This window comes from Mandrillus leucophaeus, unplaced genomic scaffold (genome assembly GCF_000951045.1).
Source record: "Mandrillus leucophaeus isolate KB7577 unplaced genomic scaffold, Mleu.le_1.0 Scaffold1150, whole genome shotgun sequence".
Lineage (NCBI taxonomy): Eukaryota > Metazoa > Chordata > Mammalia > Primates > Cercopithecidae > Mandrillus > Mandrillus leucophaeus.
Window position 1 is genome coordinate 757,362 of NW_012099766.1, and position 23,408 is coordinate 780,769.

Genomic DNA, 23,408 nt, shown 5'->3' on the forward strand with positions numbered 1-23,408 from the left:
GTGGATATCAGCATTAATGGGCATAAAGTTGCTGTCTTCCCCATGAAAAAGGCTGCCATTTAAAGTTAGGTTTTGTGGAGAAGGAATTAAGCAAAATACCCAAGGTAGACAGGCTAAGGATTTTCTATAGGAGAGGCCAAATACTTGAGAAACGCATCAGAGCTCAGGCCTGGAGTCATGTGTTGATTTATGTGTGATTTCTCTGCATTACCTTTAATGGAAGAACAATTATGCCTGAAGAAGACAGAAATGAGTAAATTAACTAGATAAGATATAAGATCATAGATTTTTATAGCACCTTAGTGATTAGTTAAGTCAACCTTCTCATTTTCATATTTAGAAAAGAAAAATATGGAAACTCAAGGGAGAGAAAGGATAGAGTTCCCTGACAAGTGACTAAGAGTTCTTAGAATCTTATTTAGAGTTTTAGAGCCACAGCAAAAATTCTACAAAGAAAGCTCTTTATAAAGTGGTGAGCACTGAATGCTGACAATAATAGTGGAAGCTCTGCTGAGATGATTAGAAGAGATGAAAGGAATTCATAATATCGGCTAAAGTCACAGTATCCTCCAGGGTTTATTCTCATGACCTAGAAAATTATAAGGCTATTTAATAATATCCCTTAACTTACATACTTTATTTGTCATTTTCTCCTATTTATCTTGGAGACATAAAAGAGAATTTAAATGTATAAATATTTAAACTGGGTTATATCAGTTCTGGTTAAAGTCATATTATGTTTCCTTATTTCCAGTACATTTCTCAGAGACTGGTGACACTTTCAAGTAAGCTTCACAGAGGGTTTTGAAGAAACTTTTGTAAAAGCAGGTTACATATATATGGATTTGTGACATTCTAACATAAACCACAGAAAGGTTCCTATTTAAAAGGGAGCAAAGCTGAATCATTTTGCCTTTTCTTCCCACTGTGATTTTTATTCATTTGAAGATAAAATTCAAAGCAAACATCTTAAAGCTTCTGTTTGTCACCCAAGAGTTATTTCAAGGCAGCATAGGAAATCTCACATTTTCAAAATCAGGTCATGAAAATGGAACTGCAGTCTAATTAATATGTTCATAAAACAGTTTCCACCACCACCAAATAAAACAACAACAACAACTAAGATCAACTCTGCATTCTTTGGAATCCCAAGAAACACAATCCACAGGAGAAATTCTCATCACAAAACAGTTTCAAATTTAATAATTAAGAATTGCAACATTTCTGTCACATGTCTACTCATTTCCCCCGACATAATACTTTGTGTATATAATCTCTGAAGGAGAGTAAAACGTCCTTTACTGACTGGATATATTCATTCAACATCACTGACCTTTTTCCAACTTGTTTGACTTTCTTGTACTCTCTCTCCAGTAACCTTTCCAATTCCTCCCAGTAGCTGTCTCATCATCTTACTAAGCTCCTTCACCTGCTTCTCCCTTGTCCTCTTTCTGAGATGTGATCTTGAATTCTATTTAATACTTCCCAGAGAAAACACAGGGCATAAAACAAAAACTCCCCCAGGCACTCCTTCCACCTACCTAATCTCCACATTATCTGCATTCTCCCTCCTTTCCTCCCTCCTATCTCAGAGGGTGTCATGTCCACACGTTTCCCAGCTCTATACCAGAATAATTCCTTAGGGAGGTGCTTCCTACTCTTAAAAGTACTTGGTGTTCTTTACTAGCTACTGTGTTTTTCTCCTCTCCTTCTCCTCTGTCCTCCTCTTCTTCTCCTCCTCCTTCGTTCTTATGCAAAATTTTGAAACAAGTAGTTTGCACAACTTTTCTCTGCTTTTATTACTCCTGAAATATAACTTACCCCCAGACACTCCCTTAAACCACTCTCTGATGTATTATCAGTAACTACTAATTCCCAAATCCATCAAATATATTTTCACTTTGAAACTTAAGGTATTTGGATCAAGTCAGGTAAGTTGTTTCTCCTTCTGACTCCTGTAACACCTTGTATATATCTATATTAATATGCTCCACACTGTACTGTAATTATTTGTTTCTGTGGCTGTTCTCCTTACTAGTTTGAGTATCTCCAATGTAGGACTCTTATCACATTCATTTGGGCATCCCCTATGAATAAATAAATAAGTGTCTTCCACCTGTTCCATTATAATTCACTAACCATGACATTTTTCAGCAACTCAGATACTGGGCTATATGATGACTAAAATGCTTCTTTGACTGGCAAGTAGATCTGATTTCAGATAATACTAATATTCTTTACTTGCACATAAAATGAAGTTTAAAGACATACAATTAGTTGAATATTTTGAAGAAAGTAATAATCATGGCAGCAAAACCTAAAATGTGGATGATCTTTTACTGTTGGCAAAGCATTCTCAAAACCATTTCGTCTGTCACAAAGTAAAGCTGGAGCCCTTATCAAAGCAGGACCAGAGATAGGCAGTTTGAACAGGGCTCAACAACGCCCCGCAGAGATGGTGAATAGAGTTGAATTCATCTATACTCCACACACCAAGTGTGTACCCAGAGGAAAGGGTGATTTTTGCTTTGGACAGAGGTTCTATCCGTTCACCAAGTACTGTAGTTTGCATTTCTACTTCATCTGTTCAAAGTGTGGCACCTTTCCTAACACATTGTCCAGAGAGGCACTTTTTACTGAAAGGATCCTATAGGCCACAGTGAACTTGGAAACAGAGTTCACCACAAATTCGTTTTAAATTTTTCATTCTGAGAAAACAGAGAAAGAGCTGCTGATACAGTCTAAGTATAGGTCATTGTTCTGATGCTAAAGGGAAGAGTTTCTCAAGGAAAGGTTATTCACATTCAGTAGGCATCCTACATACTTAGCCAGGTTGCTAAATAACAGGGTAAATCTACTTATTTGCTCTGGTCTACTGCTAATGTAATTTTCAAAAAGATCCATAAACAAGAGTGCTAAGTCATCTGCCACAAGAACAATATGGTGAATTTAAAAGATATTGGGCTCTAAAATCAGGCCAGACCTGGTTTTGAGCTTCCCTAGCAATAGATACGTGAACTTCAGCAAGCTATCTAATCTCTGTGAGCATTACCTTCCTCATCTGCAAACAGAGATTGGATGAGAAATTCTCAGAAAGTTATATTGCCATTCAAGGATGTAACTTATGTGAAAACATATGGCACGCAGAGGAGTGTTCAACAGTGTTGATCTCTTCCATGAAGAATACGATAGTTATACAAGAGATTGTGGCATGTCATTGTCAACATTCTAATACATTTTTCTTCTTTTATTGTTTCGAGACAGAGTCTTGCTCTGTTGTCCAGGCTGGAGTGCAGTGGCATGATCATGGCTCATTGTAGCCTCAACCTTCTGAATTGAAGAGCTACTCCCACCTTAGCCTCCCTGAGTAGCTGGGACCACAGGCATGAACCACCATGCCTGGCTACCTTTAAAAAAATATACAGAGAGACAGGGTCTCACTACTTTGTTCAGGCTGGTCTCTAATAAATTATTATTACCAATGTGCCGTCAGATTTTCTTTAATAGCCTACTTCTTAACATGAAGTGGGTAAATATCTTCTGTGATAGTTTTCAACAGCAGTAAAAACTCAAAGAGCTTTCACAAGGTCACACAAAACATTAACATTCCAGAAGTTGAATTAGAAACCTGGAGTGCTTTTTTTAATTTTTTTTTTCTTTTTTAGTGTATTTATGTTTCCAGCCAACAGCCTGATTATGTAGACTCTAGATTATCTATCTTTGAAATCATATATAGAGAGACATATATGTATAAATTTTACACAACATAATCCCTAGTTGCAATATAATGCCTTGGTTATGTTTATAGGCTGGTACTTCTCAAACAACAGGAAATGTCATCTAATAGTCCATCAAGTTATGAGCAGTTGCAGCAGTTATGGCTTGGAAACATTATTGAGCTACTGCAAAAATGTAGATAATGCTATAGCTAGACAGAGTATTAATGAGCATTAACGTTTGTGGGATATGATTGAAAGACGAGAGAAAAGAATGAGGGATTTTTTTAAAAAGGAACATTCGACCTATGGCAAGTAAAAAACTGGTTGTTTAGTTTTTTTGGGTTCTTCTTTGCATCTCAAAATTTGAAACTATTTTCCATTTTCCTTTACTTGCATATTTTTCTCTGAACCCAAATATGTCAACATTAGTGTAAGTAACTCAATAATAGTCAACTAAAAGGAAGAAGCAAAAAGGAGTGGAAAGTGAAGAATTTAAAAGAAGCCAAAACATCATACATTCTTAGTAAATAATTTTCATATGATGAGGAATAATTTCTTATTTTTTTCCTTTTGTAAGATTTCTAAGACCTCCCTGGCTTATGTCACTCAGTCCACTGAAGATGTAACCTCACAGCGATTTAAAGTGCACAAACTATTTTACTATAACAGAAAGGCTGCTAGAACTAAAGACTACTTTTCATTTCCATAAGTTGTAAGCACATTGATATTACTAACAACAACTTTGCTCCTCTATCATAGCATTCTTAATCAAATTATTTTTAAAAACACTAAAACATAAAAATGAACATTTGTATTTTCATTTTTAAATTCGAAGGTATTACTAGAAAAAATCAAGGGGCATACAGCTGAAGACAGTAAAATAGAAAGCCAAGAGAAAAGTTTTATGTTTAATAGGATCGACAGCTCCTATAATGGAAAATCTTTGCTACATTATATCTAAGCCTGAATTTCTGCCTTAAACAATGGCTGACTTTACTATTGAGCCCTAGGGATTTGTGAATGAGATGAGTTTGTATAATTATGAGCTCCATCTAAACTTTATTGGTCCTAAGTGTTTACAAGTAAATTGTATTTGGCCCTAACAGGAATTCAGAGTTAAGCTAGGAGTCTGGTATTTATATTTTAGAATTTCTGGATAGTTCTGTAACCCAGAGGAAGAGATGTTAAAGAAGCAAGGTCAGCTATTACCTGCAATTTCACTGGAAAACAAGCAGACACTGCAATAATTTTAAGTTGACTAAAATGAGCAAAGCTCCATTATCTTAAATGAGACTTGATACGTCATTTCCTTCAATGTGTACATAGTCATCAAACTCAATATTGCTCCCACCCACTAAAATTCTAATAAAATAAAATATATTGGTCAAAACACAAACTCTGGAAAATGCACTTCTGGATTGAGTTTCTGTAGTTTCAATGTATGAAGAGAAGAAAACCTTAAAAGATGAAACTCTATGAGGCTAGATAGGAAGGATTATCTTTTCAGTAGAAGGCAGGCCATCTTGCCTTTCTCTGAATATATATTCATTATATTCATAGACTTAAACATATATACATGCAAATTATGAACATATATATGAACATATTATCAATATACTGATTTATATCTTGCTTCATTCCATAAAGGATTTAGATCAAAACAGAATAAAATAATATGAGTTAGTTTATGAATTGAATGCTTGGTCTATAGAGGAACAATCAATTAACTTTCTAGACTAAACCTTCTAGAAACTGATACCTGGAAAAGGACAGTCTAACAAAAGAATTTAGGGTCCTAGAAGAAGGAAAAAAGATGCCTCCATGTTGACTGAAAGTGCTAGAGTCATCTCATTTTGTCTCTTCACTGGAGTTACCTCTCAGTATCACAAAGATAGTTTAAAACATTTAGATGTCCTACCTTTAAAAATTAAACCCTAAGCACCAAATAAGCAAATCATTAATCACCTTCCACAATCACTAATCCAAAATCTTCCTCTGGTGTCGTCAGAGGGGCCCTCCATGGCAGCATTCCACAGCCTCTCCTAGCCAGGGCCTTCAGCTTCTATCTTCCACTGTCCTTTTAGCCATTTGAATCCATCATTAAAAGGATGCAAAGGTATTTAAATAAAATGCCCTCCTAAAATGTTTAACTGTGAAATTCAATTGCATTCAATATAGCCTTAATGTTTCTGGCATGAAATTAGAGTATTTTTACAAATAAGATTATAAAAACGTATTATATATATTTTAAGTAAGGCAAAAAGCTGAACATGTTAGTCACACTGTGTTATGTCATGTTAGACCCTGGCATGTGATTCCAGGTCATAATGCTTCTAAAGAGTCCTCTTAATTGCTGCTAGATGAAATTTGAATTCCTAGAAAGCTGACTTGCATTTCCCTTCTTTCGACCATGCCATACTTGTTCCTGAATGCCAGGCTCTCCATTCTCACAACTAGCCAGAAGAAAAAATAAGAAGAGCTATATAGTACTTATCTATCCAGTGAGGCAAATCCTTATCTTTGTTTGGCTTGGCAGTAAAAAGGCTGAAAAGTGTAATGGAAAGAAGCCTTCGCAATAAAATCCACCAGCAAATATTTCTAATGTAGCTTCAAAGAAGAAAGACACATTCTTCACGCCACTCTTTTAGCACTGAAGGGGTAGTGTTCTATTAAGCCAAGTAATAGGACCACTTATTAACTTTAACTCATAACTGATAAACAGTGAATTTGTAATACTATTGCTCAACAATCAACACACCAGTGCTAGGGCAGGAGGATGAGAGTCCAAGTAGGGACTGTGTGCATAGGCTTCTATTTCAATCACTACTTCTGGTAAACTTTTGAAGACGACCCTAGACCTCCTGTGTCTCAGCTTTTTCTCATTCTTGCTTTCCTCAAAAAGCAGGAGAGAAAGAGGACCAGCACATGCCAAGTCCTGCGTCTCCAAAGGGTATAGAGCCTTTCCAGACATAAGCTAGGGCTCGTGAAACCAAAGCACGTATCTCTTTTACAATGTTCATTATTCCTTAGCATTGGTCTGTTGCCAACTTCTGATCTGCCCCTTCATGAAGAAAAGGACCTAAATGTGAAAATGAGGATGGGGGAGTCTTTGGAGATGAAAAGAGCAATTTAGCAAGCCCTTTATTCTAAGCACGATAATTCATGAGCCTGAAATCTCACCCTACACGGGATCTTACAGTAGGACAAGGGAAAGAAGGTTTTCTGTCAACAAACCCCTAGAATCTCTTACTGCAGTATTGGAAGGGGAGGCTATAAATAAGAGGAAAACAACAACAATTGGGAAAGTCAAGAATCAACCAAAAATTTAATTAGGTCACCTGGAAAAAAACCACCACCTCCTTCCTTTGAGTCCAACATCATATTAATGAATCCTTTTAAGAGGCCCGGGAAGAGTAGTTATACAGAGCATTAACATTCTACATTGGTTCAGTTTGGTCACAACAACAACAACAGATTGGTATGGCATGCAGTGAAACAGATGAAGGGTTACCTAGTTCCAGGCACAAAAGAAAACCACCAGGACTCTCAACTTCTCCATTCAGCTTTCAAACATATGTGTTACAGATCTAGAGGAGCATGAATAAGCAAATTTGCATTCTTTCCAAAACTACAGAGTTGAATAGCTTATTTCTTTCAAGTCGAAAGTATAGGTGAGGCTAATGCAACAAAAAGTGGTTATAATGGCAGGCATTCAAAGAGTACATGGATCCTATGTATTACAACATAAACAAATGGGCTCAAACAACAGAACTTAGGTAGAACAAAAACTGTTGCTTTGTAGCAAGGTACACGTGATAGAAAGGAGACTGGTAATTTCCCCTCCCAAGCAAATCTTAAGAGGTATAAAATGAACTTTGAACAAAAGCATAAGGCATAGAAGAAAAAATATTGACAAATGCCTACTATGTGCCAGGAACTGTTTCCAGGATCTTTTAATCTCAAGATTAAAGACTATTGATGTGAATTTGTCTGTAAGAATAATGAGGACCTCACTGTTGATGCCTGACCCTCGCCAACAGAACAAGCAAGGTGATGGCACCAAGGCTCCCCCTGACTAGGAAACTCTGGTGATGCAGTTGGAAGTGGGCCACCGAGGTTTGCAGGCATGTCACCCAAGCACTCTAGAGACTTGGGATAGTAGCTCTGGTCAGCAAAAAAGGTAGATACGCCACAGCATCGACTCTGGATGGATCTGGTGATGTTAGAAAATAAGCACCTGCATAGAGTGGGAGAGGATGTCTCCCATCCTTCTCTGCAATGGATTTTTTAGCTGAAAGCCGAAAACTCCGTAACAAACCAGCAGGTGATTTGGTGGTACCTTAAGCTCTCAGGGAGCTTTCATTTGAGACACTGTCATAAAAGCAGTTGGAAAACCTTCCGAAACCTATATTTAGATATCTATTATTCATCCAGAGTCCAGCCAGAACATTTACCTGAAAGATATACTTTCAAAATCAGACGCACTGCATATCCAAAACAACCCATGTTAGCAGACACAAAGCCTTAACATGTGCCTTTATTATGCATTGACAAAGTTTCTATGAAAGTCAGAATCCAGCTGACCCAAAAGGTAAGGCAAAAACAAGCAATTTTAAAATAATGACCTTTTGCTCTTAGAAATACCCTCAGCAATGAGTTCCTATACACATTTAGTCATAAACTCCAGCAAGAAATGGCACATGATATCACATGTCCAGGGACCTTAATGTATTGCATTGAACCTTAATATATGACCAAATATCAAGGCACAAAGCAAGTTCTATGAGAGCCTGAGCACTTCGTGATTCATATGTTAGAATTCTACTAGAATTCTATTGCTTCATTCTGGTAGAAATATTTCTTGAATACCTAAAATATTCTTAACTGTGAGGCACCAACACATTTTCATATTATTTTAAAATTGAGTCAACATTCTGTTTCCCTTAACCTTCTTTTGGAAATTCAGACAAATTGATATGAGATATCAGAAATTCATGTGTGCCCTTCCCCAGGGAATTTTCAAATAAAAATAGCAAAACAACAAAAAACAAACCCTAAGCCCCACCTTTTAAAAAATTTATTAAATTGTTGCCATTCTCAAAGTTTTTTTTTTTTCCTCCATGAAATAGTAGCAATTTAAATGTTCTCAAGTCCTCACGCTTGACTTATCTGGGGATGCTTCATATTAACAAAGTAATTTTTATTGCATAACCATTACTTTCTCAGACAATATTCGGTTTTGCACAGTTTACTTTTCATTCTCACTTGATACCAATACTCTAGTTCAAGACAAATCCTCATCTGGTACCTTATAATTCTGAGTTTTACAAACTGAAGGGAATATTGATTACTCACCATATCCAGGAATGCCTTCTAAAGGGAAAATTATTCACGTGCATCATGTTCGCAGATCTTCTGTCATTAATATTTTTCTTGTCTCCTATGTTACATGTAGTGATTTTTACAGATGAATTCCAACTCTCTTGTTTGAGCAGCTATCGTGGGCAATTATTGCAACAAGTATTGAATTCCAAAAGAAAACACAAAATTTCCCCCCACCAATAAAAACAAATTCCAGTTACAAAAGGCCTTCCAGGATTTGAAAAAAGAAACATCACAGAGCACTGCAGGTATGGGTCCATCCATTTAGGTTCCACTAGTTAGTCAACACACTAAAATAACCAGTTCAACTACTAATCCTAAATGGTGGCAAATATTGTCCTGGTAAAATCTAACCGCCTTGAGTATAAATTAATGCATCCTTAACGAAGGACTCTGGAATGTGAGAAGAAAGGCGTCAAAAGACAGTTTCTTGATATCCTTGTTAAAGAAGTGTTAGAAGGGAAATGGAAAACTTCAGGTTGCTTTGCCATGCTGTCCTTTAGAAATGAATATTGCTTTTTCTTCTTTCTTAGGCACATATTCATGTGTGGTCACTTTAACGCAGTGCTACCTTCTGAGACGTGTCGGACAAAGGCCTGGGCAGAGGGGCTACAAACCATGTATCACCAAAGCCAACTTCTTTCCCAGATTTCAGAATCGCTGGTTCAACTGCAAAAGTAGGAAGGCAACGAGTAATTTCTGCTTTGCAGGACAAGATTACCATTAACTACCATCATGACTTCAGAAGGTGCTGTCACGATGAAATTCCTTTCTGTTGCCTAACCCCATAACAAGGCTGCCTGTTCTCTTTAAGTAAAATGACTAAGCTATTGATCTTTTCACTGCAGAATCCCCTTTAATTTGTTATTATCAAAACCATGTGGGAGCGTTTCATATTTTGCCTTGGAAAGAAAATGAATTTCACAGCTGCAAGTCAGACGTTGTCTAAGAATTTCTTCCCCCGATGTCTTTCTTTTCTCTTTTTTTTTCCCTCTCTCTCTCAATCTCTTTTTTCACCCCAAATTCAGTTTTCCAATAGGTGTCATTTATTCTGATGCTCTGACATCTTCTGAAAGATTCTCATGCCCAAGCTATACAGACCTTGCATGCTTTTAAAACACAATGGCAACAGGCTCCTGCTGGAGTCCCCCAGCGCCGAATTTCTAGCAGAACCTTTGGAATCCTCGCAGCCGCCTTGTCTGCCCTGGGCTGTGCCGCCCCAGCTCTGATCAGCTCAGGACACTTGCAGGCTCCGTGGTACTGTACATTAACTCTGCAGCAGCCTGGCTCGGCTGCAGAGACTGCTGTCTGACAGGGGATGTGCTGGCGTCAAGGGGGCCCTCTAGGTGGGTTCCCAGACATTGCAGAGCCACACACTCCTTGCTAGCCTCCAAGGAAGAGCAAGCAAAAGGGGTTAAAGGAATAGCTCGCTCTGGAAGAGCAGATTTCTTTCAGTAAGTAATTACCAGGCAAGAAAAGCTAAACAAGGAGAAGCCTGTAAAACACCTCGCAGGGAAATTACGCCTTGAACAAATACGGAGGGAGGACTTTTTGTTTGCTTGTTTTCCTTTTTACCCAATGAAAAAAAAGGGAATAAAATAAGTCCAGAGATAATTTGCAAATGATAGAGGTTGGTGGATTTGACTCCTTAAAAAAAGAATACTGGGGTGGGGAAGCCTTGCTTACTTGATGATTTGTAACCATGTAGCTGCAGATGACCACATGGTGATTTTTGGACAGGAAATCCTGTGGAAGCCAGTTCTGCAGAAGTCAGTTATACTTCAATTGCAATTGCGCATGCCATAAAACTGCTCATTTGATTAGGGGGTGTGTAGATATGAGGAATGCTGAGATAAAACGTTGCAATCCCTATCATTGATGTTTTGCATTTCCTCATGCTTGCTCCTTTGTTGCAAAAATTCTGTTCAATAATCCCCCAAAAGCACCCCATCACTGTTGATGCCATTTTGGAGCAAGAATAAAATAGTAAACTCTTGTAATAGTAGGTTGGCACTTAAATGGTATTTGTTTGAAATCAGTGGGAGAATGGACTTTGCAGTAGAAGTATACTCAACATTAATGTACCACTTTTAACTTAGGTATTTAAAAAGCCTGTTATGCAATTGCTTAATATTAAATGGAATACTGGGAACACTTAATATAACATGCTATTATCTTCACTTAGGATTTCCCCAGTGAGGTCCTGTCATTGCAGAAAATATTACCCAAGATTGGGTGGAGGGCATGTCCCATAAATTCAAAACCTAGTATAAAGAAAACTAATCTTAAAAACCACCATAATTGGGGGAATTTTCATTTTGATCAAAAGATGATCCTAATAGGAGTATTCCTAGGAGGAAGAAGAACTGGGTGATTCCTTAAAAGCAATTTGGACTTGGAGGTTCAGAATGATGCCACCGCACCATAAAAGAATCTTGAGAATATTTGTTGAGATTTCCTGTAGCCTAGGCAGTGTCCTCATGACCTCTTTTGGCTAAAGGGACTACATCTCTTCCATAAGGTCATTTGTAATCTGGCCCAGAAAACTTCAGCCTACATTGTTTTTAACAAGCTTTGAATGTTTTGAATGAAGTAATTAAAATTTTGATGTTATATTAGATATTTAAATATTATTATTTAAGAGCTAGGAACTTTTATAATGCCCCAGGTCCCATTCTAAGAGAGTTACAGTATTACCCCATTTAATCCACACAACAACACTATGAGTTAAGGACTGTTACTAGCCCTGTTCTCCAGACGAGGCTATTGAGGCACTCAGATATTAAGTAGCCTGTCTGAGGTTAAATGTCTAGTGATTCACTATCTGAATCAAGGAAGTCTGGCTCCAGAGCCTGTACACATTACCACAATATTCTAGCACCTCTATAATCATAATGCCACCTTGTTATACTTTCATACTTTCTAAAATATTATTGTTATATGTATTATTTTAGCATCACAGAATTATGCTGAGGAGATTAAGAAATTTATTATGCCCATTTTAGAGAGGCCAAAAAGGTTGTATTTGTTCATTATCAGGCATCCTGTGAGCCGTAGACCTGGAAGAGAATTCAAATTATTGAACTCTGGTTAGTGATCTTTGATAATGATGATGATAATGATGGGTTTTAATTATTTTAAAACTAACATTTAGTCCTTATACTATACAAGAGAGTAAGTCTCCATGGAAAGTAGCAAATGCAAAGATTTTTTAAAAAGATGTAAAAATATATTTTCCTTTGTAATGAACATCATTTATCTGACATTATTTTCTTAGTCCATTCTATTCTACTCTGTTCATATGTCATAGTGTCACCTATGGGTGATAGGATAGTAAGAATATATCTGAGTCTTTCTCTACTACCACATAGTCCAACACCCAATACTTGTTAGCTACATTTCCAATTGTGGGCAATGATATAAGCAAAGCACTTTATAAATAAAATATAAATGATTTGGTCATTAAACTACTATATATACTTAAACTAAGGGGATATTTTAGCTGAATATTTTTAAAGTGAATTTTCCTTGGATTTTCATTTTTATTTTTATACATGCAACTGTCTAGAATAAAGTCTAACAAATTAGAACAAAAGGAAACACAACTGAGAAACTGATAAATAACAGAAAAGCCAAATTTCTGCTTGAAAGATAGCAAAGAAAAAAAGTAATTTATTTCACAGTTTAGAGAATCAAGACTACACATTATTAAACAATCCAAAATTGAATATTTTTGCAGACTCAAGGCAACAAATGTAAAAGAATAGACTTGCTTAGAAAATAGAAATAACTCATTCCCAGCATTTTATTCTATTTATATTAGAAAGAGGGTCTTAAGAGTTATGTCCACTAATTTATACGCTGATACTTTAAAAATTTAATACTTCTTAAATGTATGGCCTTCAAGAAATAACAGTTAGGCAGAACTAATAGGTTTGTAATTTAAAAACAAGTTGTCAAAAATGAAAAAATGTTGTTGAGCTAGGGTAATGCTAATCTATTTTGTTACACTAAAAGATAATCATCCTTTCATGAAACTTTTAAGAAATACTAGGAAGCCAGTTCTGGTTGCTCATGCCTGTAGTCCTAACTACTTGCAAGGATTAGGCAGGAGGATAACTTGAGCCCAGTTCAAGACCAGGCTGGGAAACATAGACTCTGTCTCTAAAAAATTAAAAAGAAATATCAGGAGTAATCATAAAAGATTATCTTTATGGCTAATCTCAGCCCCATTATTTTTATCAATACAGGAGTATGAATTATTAGCAGGGTACCATACATTGGCATAACCTCAGTGAAGTCCCTAGAGCTATGGTGTAATCTCAGCTCTACTAGAACAAAGACTGGTTTCTTGTTTTGTTTTGTGGTTTTTAAAAATTTTAATCCCACAGCAAGCACAAGAGTAAGTGAATTTATATTAACTACCCTTATATGAGGCTGATTTAAGAAAAAACTCAATTAATCGATAAACTACAAACTCAGAGTAAACCAAAATACTGTAATTCAACATTTTCATTGAAAGATTGCTTAATGCATCCAGAATCAGAGCCAGAAGTATTAAACTAGTCAGTGTCCCATGTCCTTTTCCAATAAAGCCCTTTCCTCTCATGGTTATAGGGTTATGCTCATAAGAGTGAAGGTTTTCAAACTAAGTTCCTGGGAACCCTATGGTTTTTCAAAGTTGCATCAGGTCAGCTCAGGGGCAAGGTACTTTGTGCTGGGTCTAGGAAGCCAGGTACTTTGTGCTGTTTTAACAAGAGTTCTTCTGCTTTAACTAGTTTTATCTCAAAGTTTGATTATATATACAAAGAAAGTCTGGCTCTTTAAAAAAATTTACAAAAACATAATGTATAAATACAGAATAGTTTCTACACAAATTCTTATCTTTGTATTATCAGTTTCAGTATTTCATACTCCTAAAATGCCTTCAACTTACAAACTTCCTTCACAATGAGCATAATAGAATGATTAAGTTAAACCTTTATGCTAGTATAAGCATAGCATAATAAAGTCACACCCTAGTTTCTGAGGTTGGGTGTTTCCTAAACTCTTTAGTCACTTGTACTTATCAGAGGGTGTGATGAGTTACTTCATTGATTTTCCCTGAGTTTCATTTTCAGAAAGGAACTTCAATGCCAAATGTTAAGGTATATTGTTTTGTCACCATCGCATTTTGGTATAATCAACAGCTAATGTCAATGTTTGCCTCCTAAATAACTTTGATGAAATAAAATTGAAACTCCTATATATTTAGACATCAAACAACAAAGACCTAAAAGATGACTTATTTATCTTATATGAATACCAACAATCAGTTCAGATATGTTTGGAAAGTCCCCATTCTTTCAAGAGACTGGATTACTTTTGTGCCTCAGATGTCAAAAACAAAACACTTGGTCACTCTATTCTACATATTGGGTTCATATAAATATATTTACACATACAAAAACCTCTATGTACTTTTCTTAGCATATTCTATATACTATTTATAATAGTATAAATATGTTATACACTAGGATATAGAAGCTACAGTCACCTGGATATCTTGCAGGATGTGACTTCTTGCCTCAAGCTCCCCCCATAAATATATATTTTTTACCAATAAAAAATAAAATTTACATGTGCTTTTCACATGTATGTATGTATGTGTAATTACATATTTTTTTCTTTTTATTGCATATATCATCAATAAAGAGGTGAGAGTACCATTAGAATGAGACTGGAAGTGACTGTGCCCTCAACCCCACCTCCCAGCAAGAAAAGAACATTCAAGACCAGATTCTCTATCCCACTTTTACAGAAAGCCAATCCCCCAGGAACAGAACAGTGTCTTCCTCTCTATATTTATGACACCAAAAACATTGTTGGTACTCAGTCAATGTTAACTAATAACCATGTTGATAGTCATGACTTTCCACTTCTGGCAAGTTCTAGCAAAGTCTGAAGGCATGCTGTTCTGCACATTTATAACTGAAATAAGAGAAGCCTTTCATGAAGCCGCAGTTTCAGTTGCTGAGAGTCAGGGAACTGCATCATGTTTCAGCAAGTTGCTAGTAGCTACTTCATTCAATTTCTACATATTCTCATAACCCAGGGTACAATCACCAATTGGAAAAGAAAAGATAAATTCATTAAACACCTAGTTTCATCACCTAAAACCAACAAAAATGCTTTGTGGGACTTTTCATGATTCAATTAGTATAACAAACCATTTTGGATCATATTCCTCAAGCTTAAATCTTCTAATCTTAAATGATAAATACTTTTACAGAAAAAAAATTCATAATATGAAATATATTTCATAATTGGAATATTTAGAATGCTTGCTAAATTTCACTTTTAATATTTTTTTGTAGTAGAAGACTTAGGATGCCTAATACTAAAATACAAAGAGGGCACTTAATATTTATACTTAAAAATCAAATGTGGAAAAATGTTCACAGCAAGTTTAAAGACAAAAAAGTCAAACGTGTATACTGTCTTGGAGTCCTAAGATGTGAACCCTTATTTTCAGGTTCTGCCTTTTACTTTTTGTGTAATTTTGACCAACTCATTCAACCTCTTTGAGACACAATTTCCTTATCTATAGTATGGAAGTAATACAAACTCTTAGATTATTATAATTTTAACTTATAATTTTAAATATTTTAATTATAGAAAAATACTTTTTAATAAGACGAGTTCTTTAAATGTTATTTGCATACACTTTTAAAATTTGCTTAGTAAAATATAATAAAATACCAATCATTTGTTTTGCAATTCACTTGAATCAAAATGGAAAAAAAATAAAAAATACAAATAATGTAATGTCAAAACTACTTCTGAAATGGAATTGCATTTCATTTATATCTTAAGCTTTTCTAAAGGCTTTGTATCATATTTGTTTAGAAAATTCAAAGGAGCAAAAATATTTCTCATGTAATAAAGCCCAACTTCAAAACCTACTCATATTATCAGCTGGGTATGGTGACTCACACCTGTAATCCCAACACTTTGGGAGGCCGAGGCAGGAGGATTGGAGGATTGCTTGAGGCCAGGAGTTCCAGACCAGTCTGTGCAACATAGCAAGACTGCATCTCTAGAAAAAAATTGAAAAATTAACCAGGTGTGGTATCACACACCTGTAGTCCTAGCTACTCAGGAGGCCAAAGTGGGAGGACTGCTTGAACCCAAGAGGTCAAGGATGCAGTAAGCCAAGACCACACCACTGCACTCCAGCCTGGGCAACAAGCAAGATCCCATAAAAAAAAAACACTTATACACAAACACACACACACACATACTCCCTTTCTCTTTCTCTCTCTTTCCCTCTCTCATATTATGGAATATTATAGATTCCTACAAACGACTTGGGAAAATATTTGAAATAATGCTAGTTAAAAATAAAAACTCTCTGACTTGCAGAATAATATCTTGAGTATAAATTTATCAATTTAAATATATGTCTATGCTAATATACAAATTTATATCAATGCAGAGGTAAAGAACTAGAAGGATACACACCAAACTATTGACAAACTGATTACCCTTGAGATAAAGTAGTACAAGTGGAAGCATTCAAAAAGGAAGCATTAACAAAGGATTTCCACCTTTTATTTTACATATTTCTAAATAGATTAATCTTTTAAATGTGAATATGTTCATGTGTTATTTGCATAATTCAAACAGCAATGAAGAAAAATATATATTTAGTATTTATTATGGAAGAATAGTCATTCATAGTTAACATCTAAAGATTAGAATATCAAACCCAAGTTTCTAACATTTGGCAGATAGACACTTGAAAAATCTAACCTCTAAACTCAAAGCTGGATAGTTAAATTCAAATATATATTCAAGGATTCAGAGAGTCTACTAATATTATTAGCTAAAGCAATACCAAGTCTAAAACATATACATGAATAGCTGATTTATTTTTGTTTTCCATGTCCAGATGAACACTGTAGCTGGTGCTGGAAGCAGTATTCATTCAGAGCTGGATCCTATCAATGTTAAACCTATGTCTACTTCCTAGATGAAACATCTGATCAAATATCCTGATCTTATCATATGTTTATTTCACTCCAGTTCAAATGTGTGGGTATCTGCAAAACTAGATTTTAGCCTGACCTCCAGTCTCCTTTAAACCAGATAATAGTTGCTGGACCAACCATACCAAGAATGGTTTAGGCCAAGAATGAAGTCATTTTGAGCAACACAAAGAGAAATGTTGGCCAGGCACAGGGGCTCACGCCTGTAATCTCAGCATTTTGGGAGGCCGAGGTGGGTGGATTACCTGAGGTCAGGAGTTCAAAACCAGCCTGACCAACATGATCAAAACTGCTTTCTGCTAAAAATACAAAATTAGCTGGGTGTGGTGGTGCATGCCTGTAATTCCAGCTATTTGGGAGGCTGAGATAGGAGTCTTGCTTGGAGAGAACCCAAGAGGCAGAGGTTGGAGTGAACCAAGATCGTAGCATTCCACTCCAGCCTGAGCAACAAGAGTGAAATTCTGTCTCAAAAAAAAAAGTAAGAAAGTTGTAAGAGTGCATAGCTGTTCTTTCATTTATCCTGATTAGATGTATCCAAAATAGATTTTCTTTCACTGGTGATTTAATTGATTGTTACCGATTGATAATTTAATTAAACCTTTGATGACAGTTCTGTCGCCCACCCTCCCAGTAAAAAAGTAACATAATCCAGTTTTCAGTTCCTCACATAAGGAGGTTGGAAGTTGCCAATCTGTACTAACAACAAAAAAGTTGAACAAACTGAAAAATCAACTCTTCTTAGATCCATAAGAGAAGTGAGGTCACACGGCAAACTTCTGCCCAAACCACTGGTGGAGACAGACAGTAGGATATGGAGAATCACAACACATTGGAGCAGAAACCTCCAAGAGAACCAGTGCTGGGGTAGAAAAACCTGAACTATAATTGACAAATTATTAGAGGCTGGGTGCAGGCAAGTCTGAAAGTTGAAAAACTCCAGAGGAACCCAACAATAGGGAGGTCCCCGCAATTCTCTGTGTTTTATCTCCAGGAGTGCTACCAAGTTCTCACAGTAAATATTGGAGAAAAGATTCTCTCATGCTTCCAGCAAGAGAGGGAAAAAGTAAACATTTTTAAGTCTGCTGAAGCTTGGTTCTTCCTGAGGAGAAACTGGTTAATCAGAGCCTAACCTGCTGGGGATTTTTGTTCCATTTTGTTTTGTTATATCAGAGCCTCACTGACCTGGGGAAAGAAAAATGCCCAACTCCAGCCCACTCTAGCCTACCATGTGGGAGAAAGGAAATACTCAATTCCAGCCCACTTGAGCCATTCTCTCCCACCTATGGTATAAGAAAAAAAAAAAAAAAACCTGAAGAACACTTAGGAGATTTACAATCCAGAGGCCCAGGCTCACCAAAAGACTGAAACCTAATATAGGATGATAGAAAGCTTCCCCTCCACTGCCTACCTTACCACCACCCACATAACTTTTTTTTTTTTTTTTTTTTTTTTTTTTTGAGGCAGAGTTTTGTTCTTACTGCAACCTCCGCCTCCCGGGTTCAAGCAATTCTTCTGCCTCAGCTACCCCAGTAGCTAGGATTACAGGTGTGTGTCACCAAGCCCAGCTAATTTTTGTGTTTTTAGTAGAGATGAGGTTTCACCACATTGGCCACGCTGGTCTCAAACCCCTGACCTCAGGTGATCCGCCTGCCTCCACCTCTCAAAGTCCTGGGATTACAGGCATGAGCCACCACGCCTGGCCCACACACATAACTTAAGGCCTATTTACAGGAGTTCCTTTTATCTAGTACATGCCCAGCTATGAAGAAAAAATTGCAATGCATAGTTAAAGGCAAAGAACACAGTTTAAAGAGACAGAAGAGGTATCAGGACCAGACATTCCAGAGATGTTGGAATTATCCATATGATACAAAAATGGCAGGTATACGTTAATATAAATTTGTGCAAACCCATAGAATGTGCAACACTAACAGTAAATTCTAATGTAAACTATATGCTTTAGTGAATGATGTATCAATGTAGGTTCAGTTGTAAAAAATGTACTTTAGTGGGGGGATATTGTTAATGGGGTGTCTATGCATGCGTGGAGGTTGGAGTAAATCGAATATCTCTGGACCTTTCTGTAAATTTTGCTGTGAACCTAAAATTGCTTTAAAAAATGAAGTTTTTGCAAAGTTACATGACAAGCATTAATATTTTATACCCAGAATATGCAAAATTTTTATACAATTTCAAATTTATGGATGCTAAAATTGCTATTAGTAATGTCAATGGATTCCATTTCCTTTACAATTGCTTGAAGCAAAGACGTAATTTTCTCAAGAACGTTTAACAGACATTTTGACAATCTATTTATAAAATCTGTAACTTATCATATAGTTTCCTTTTAAATAGATGCAATATCATTTAAAGTTTCATTTTTAAGAGGAAACATTATTTCATTTAGGAAACCATGCAAGTTCAACATGGGAAATACAAAAATAAAACAAAATAAACACACAAGAAAGAATCAAGTCATCCATAATTCCACTCCCAAAAGACAAGTCAGTATATTTCCTTCCAGTCTTTCTCCCCTTCAGGAATAGTGGATTTACCACCAATTTTTATGTTGTTGTAAGAATATTTAACTGACCTCTGAATTTGGTAAAAAGTACTGCCTGAGAAAGAACTCTTTTATTTGCCAAATGGCACATGGTAAAGAAATTACCATGAAAATACTCAAACCTCTCCACTCTCACAGGTTTACTGGGGAAGGCAGTTCAGATGGGGCTTACAAAAGTTATTATTCTCTTTAAAACCCTTGTGATGAACTTTTACCAGTAGATAGCCTCAAGAGGGTATTCCTCTGGATGTTTCTATTCTTAACTCTTTAGTTTTGATCCACCTTTGGGTCTGCTGGTATATTTCTTTTAAAAAATCTTAAGTAGTATATTGTTGCATATACTACTATAGTAGTAGGACATAGTAGATGTATTGTATGGTCCAGGTAAAACTAAGAAATTATTTTTACCTACTTTTAGAATGGAATACGATGTGTGGTCTACCATATATATTGTCAATCTAATTTAATGCTTCTTTAATATTCTGCCAGTACTGGTTTTTAGTACTTTTTAAAAATTATATATATATATATATATTTTGCAGTGTTTTCAGTCCTTTATTAGGAAGCTGGAAGAGGCTGCATCAGAGGCTGCAGGTAAAATGCCATTTAAAATCCAAAGGCCCCATCAACCACTTCTAACATGTGCACATATATAGTTACACATCATTGACAGTTAACAGAGTTAGGTATAAAAGCAAATATCATTATGTTATTTACAAATACATATATTTGTGTATATCTAACATAATACACAGACACACAAATGAAACATTAAAAATTAAAATATTTCATTTAGCAAACTATGCAAGTTCAACATGGGAAATACAAAAAAAAAAAAAACAGAAACACACAAGGAAGACATATATATATGTATATATTTTTTTATTTCAACATCTTGTATTTACTATGTAGAGACATTGCCACTCCATTTTTGAGTTATTTTTGAAATAGATGACTAAGGATTATCATTAGCATGTAGTGGGGTATATAAGGGTAGTGGGGTTTTCTGGTCTGTTTTGTCCTTGGTATATCCTCTAATGCCTAGAATAGTATCTGGTACATAATAAGGACTCAGTTGAGTCCTTATTATCTTGACATTGACTTTTTTAGTATTTTATTATCATAAATATTTAATAAATCAGTCTCTATACCGAACATGATTACTTATGTCTGCCTATAGTTCCTTCTAAAGACCTTGCCTTTTCTGCACTTCACCATTATAAAATGTGATGGGAATAAGCATGACAACTTGACTCACTGGCATCTGCTTCATTTACTGGGCAGCAAATATTAATATTTGCTATTTGGAATATGAAAGATCCTAAGTGAAATTGAGACACTAGTCAGTTCAAGGTGGGGTTTAACCAAAATGTCCTGTAGACTCAGGGGCTGAAGTTACCATTTTGGGTTCAGCGCAAACTGATAACTAAAGAGAGAGTGGCAATTACAGAGAGAAGGCAGGAAACAGCAGAAACACAGAGACAAATGAAATCGGTGATTATATGGCCCCAAAGACAGTAGCTGCCTTAATTTCAGTTTTCCTAATCCAATAGACCCTGCTACACTTGTTTCTGTGAATTTCTGTATCTTCATAGTAACTACGTTCCCTCCTTCCTACAGGAGCTAGTCTGAGTCAGTTTCCTTTTTTTGCAATCAAAATTGTGATGAGTCATCATATAAGAAACCTTATGTTGCTATTCATAAATTATTTCCTTCCCTCCTGAAATAAAGTCATCTAAAATTAATGCTATATTGTAATATTGAATAGCCACAAAGAATGAACTTGACATTGAATTAATGGTTACATGGGGGCTTAAATTAAAATGCACAGAGTGGCGTTAACAATGTATCTACATCTACATCCACATCTAGATGTTCTGGAGACTGTTCTTTTTCTCTGACTGACATCTATTACACTTCCATTCAAAATATTAGCTTTTCATTTTCTCAAATCCCTTTTCACAGTTTTCTTCATTAAAATTCAGTTTGTTTCAGAGAAGGAGAGGTGAGAGAGACAGAGAAAGAGAGAGAGAGAGAAAGAGAGAGATTATGGAAAAAGAGAAATACTGTGATATTTTTAGATTTATAGAGAGAATAATTTAGTACTCAAAAGGCAGAATTCCTTTTTAGGAAAAAAAAGGATATTCAGATAAATTTTTTCCAACAATCATTTAAAAGCTTAAAAATATAAAACTCTATTTAAACTAGAACCCAATAATTTAGAATGATTAATAGTTTCAAAGTCATATAGTATAATTAAGAAGAATAATCTTTGTATTTAAGTATTGAATAAATTCAAGGCTAGTTATTAAATACTAGTTTCCCATTGCAGACAGATGCCCTCTCATTCACCTAGCATTTTACATACTCTTCCTTGCTGTTTTTAACATTCTCACTGGAGGGTGAATCTATAATGCTGAGCACTTGAAACTTTTAACTCACCTGCCTCTCTCTATAATTGGCATATTCCATTCCTAAAAAAAAAGCGCAATAGACTATATAAATCACTTAATAGACTCAAAAAAGCAAAACATAAACAATACATGTCCCAAACTGATGAGACACAAAACTATTACTGTGAAACTGAATTGCCTAGCTCTTCTCTCTGGGAAGCACATTTGAAATGTGGGAAATAATTCAATGGGGAATATAATGTGATTTTATCTTTTTAGTTTTTAGTTCTAAGATTTGTAAAATACATAAAGACACAAAAGAGCTTTAAATTTTTCCACAAAATAAAGTAGCAAACCTGATCAAATAGTAAATTCATTTTTAAGACTTCTCTTTTCTCACTGACCCTCCCTTTCCCTTTAGATTAGCAATCAAATAGGGACTAGAGCAAAAATAAAAAGCAGGAAGTGGGCAACACTGGACCTAGTTTTTGGTGTCAGAATCCTCAGCAAGTTTTATTGATTTTTGAAATCCCCAACTCATTTTCAAAATGAAAGTGCAACAGGAAGCAGGACAAAGTTCATGAAAATATAAATGCACCTTTCTCCCTGTCTTCTATAACTACTCACTGATAAGAGGCACAGTCCATTTGAGATGAGGCTGCTGCCACTGTGTGTGTGGGAGGGTTGAACATTTTTTGTTCTGGGAGGAGCAACTGTGATAGCCCCAAATCCCTGACTGCCTGTCTTCATAGACTGCAGGTATAGTGTGCAGGTGATAGTGCTAAACTCCCAGCCCAAGGGAGTCCAAAGGAGGAAGCTATGAAGAAAAAGGAAAGTGAAACAGTGGACTGGGACAGAAGGACATTACTATTAATACTAATTTTCAGCCAGTACAGTGGCTCAAACATGTAATACCAGTGCTTTGCGAGGCTGAGGCAAGAGGATACTTTGAGCCCAGGAGTTCAAGGCTGCAGTGGGTGACAAAATAAGACCCTGTCTCTAACAACATAAAAAATAAAAATACTAACTTTCCCATTCCCCTCAGTGACCTGCTGTTTTCCACACCTTGAATGCACCTCTCTTTTGGGATCCATTTGCTGGAACATAGATGTTTTAAAGATCGGAAGCATATTTGCTGGGAGGCATAAATAATTTTCCCCTCAAATATTAGACTAAGAAAGGGGAAGCATGCAAGAAAGATACAAATATGATATTGTATTGTCAGGGTAGTTAAAAATATTTGTAAATGTATATCAGTATCGTAACATACTTGTTGAAAATGAAAATGAGGACATGTAGTAGATGTAAAACGTTTTTCTTT

General features: G+C 35.8%; 1 protein-coding gene across 3 annotated transcripts in view; it reads right to left on the reverse strand.

The window, feature by feature from the left end:
• Positions 1 to 23,408, reverse strand: part of PDE4D (phosphodiesterase 4D, cAMP-specific) — a 1,430,592-nt gene that overhangs the window by 610,428 nt on the left and 796,756 nt on the right. The window contains exon 1 of one of the 3 annotated variants that reach the window (XM_011998038.1): positions 9,075 to 9,244. The exons of the other annotated variants lie outside the window; for them this stretch is intronic. Coding sequence (XP_011853428.1) covers positions 9,075 to 9,121 — 47 coding nt within the window. The 5' untranslated portion in view covers positions 9,122 to 9,244. Of the gene's footprint in view, positions 1 to 9,074; positions 9,245 to 23,408 lie in introns of those variants that run through there. 3 annotated transcript variants of the gene reach the window in all.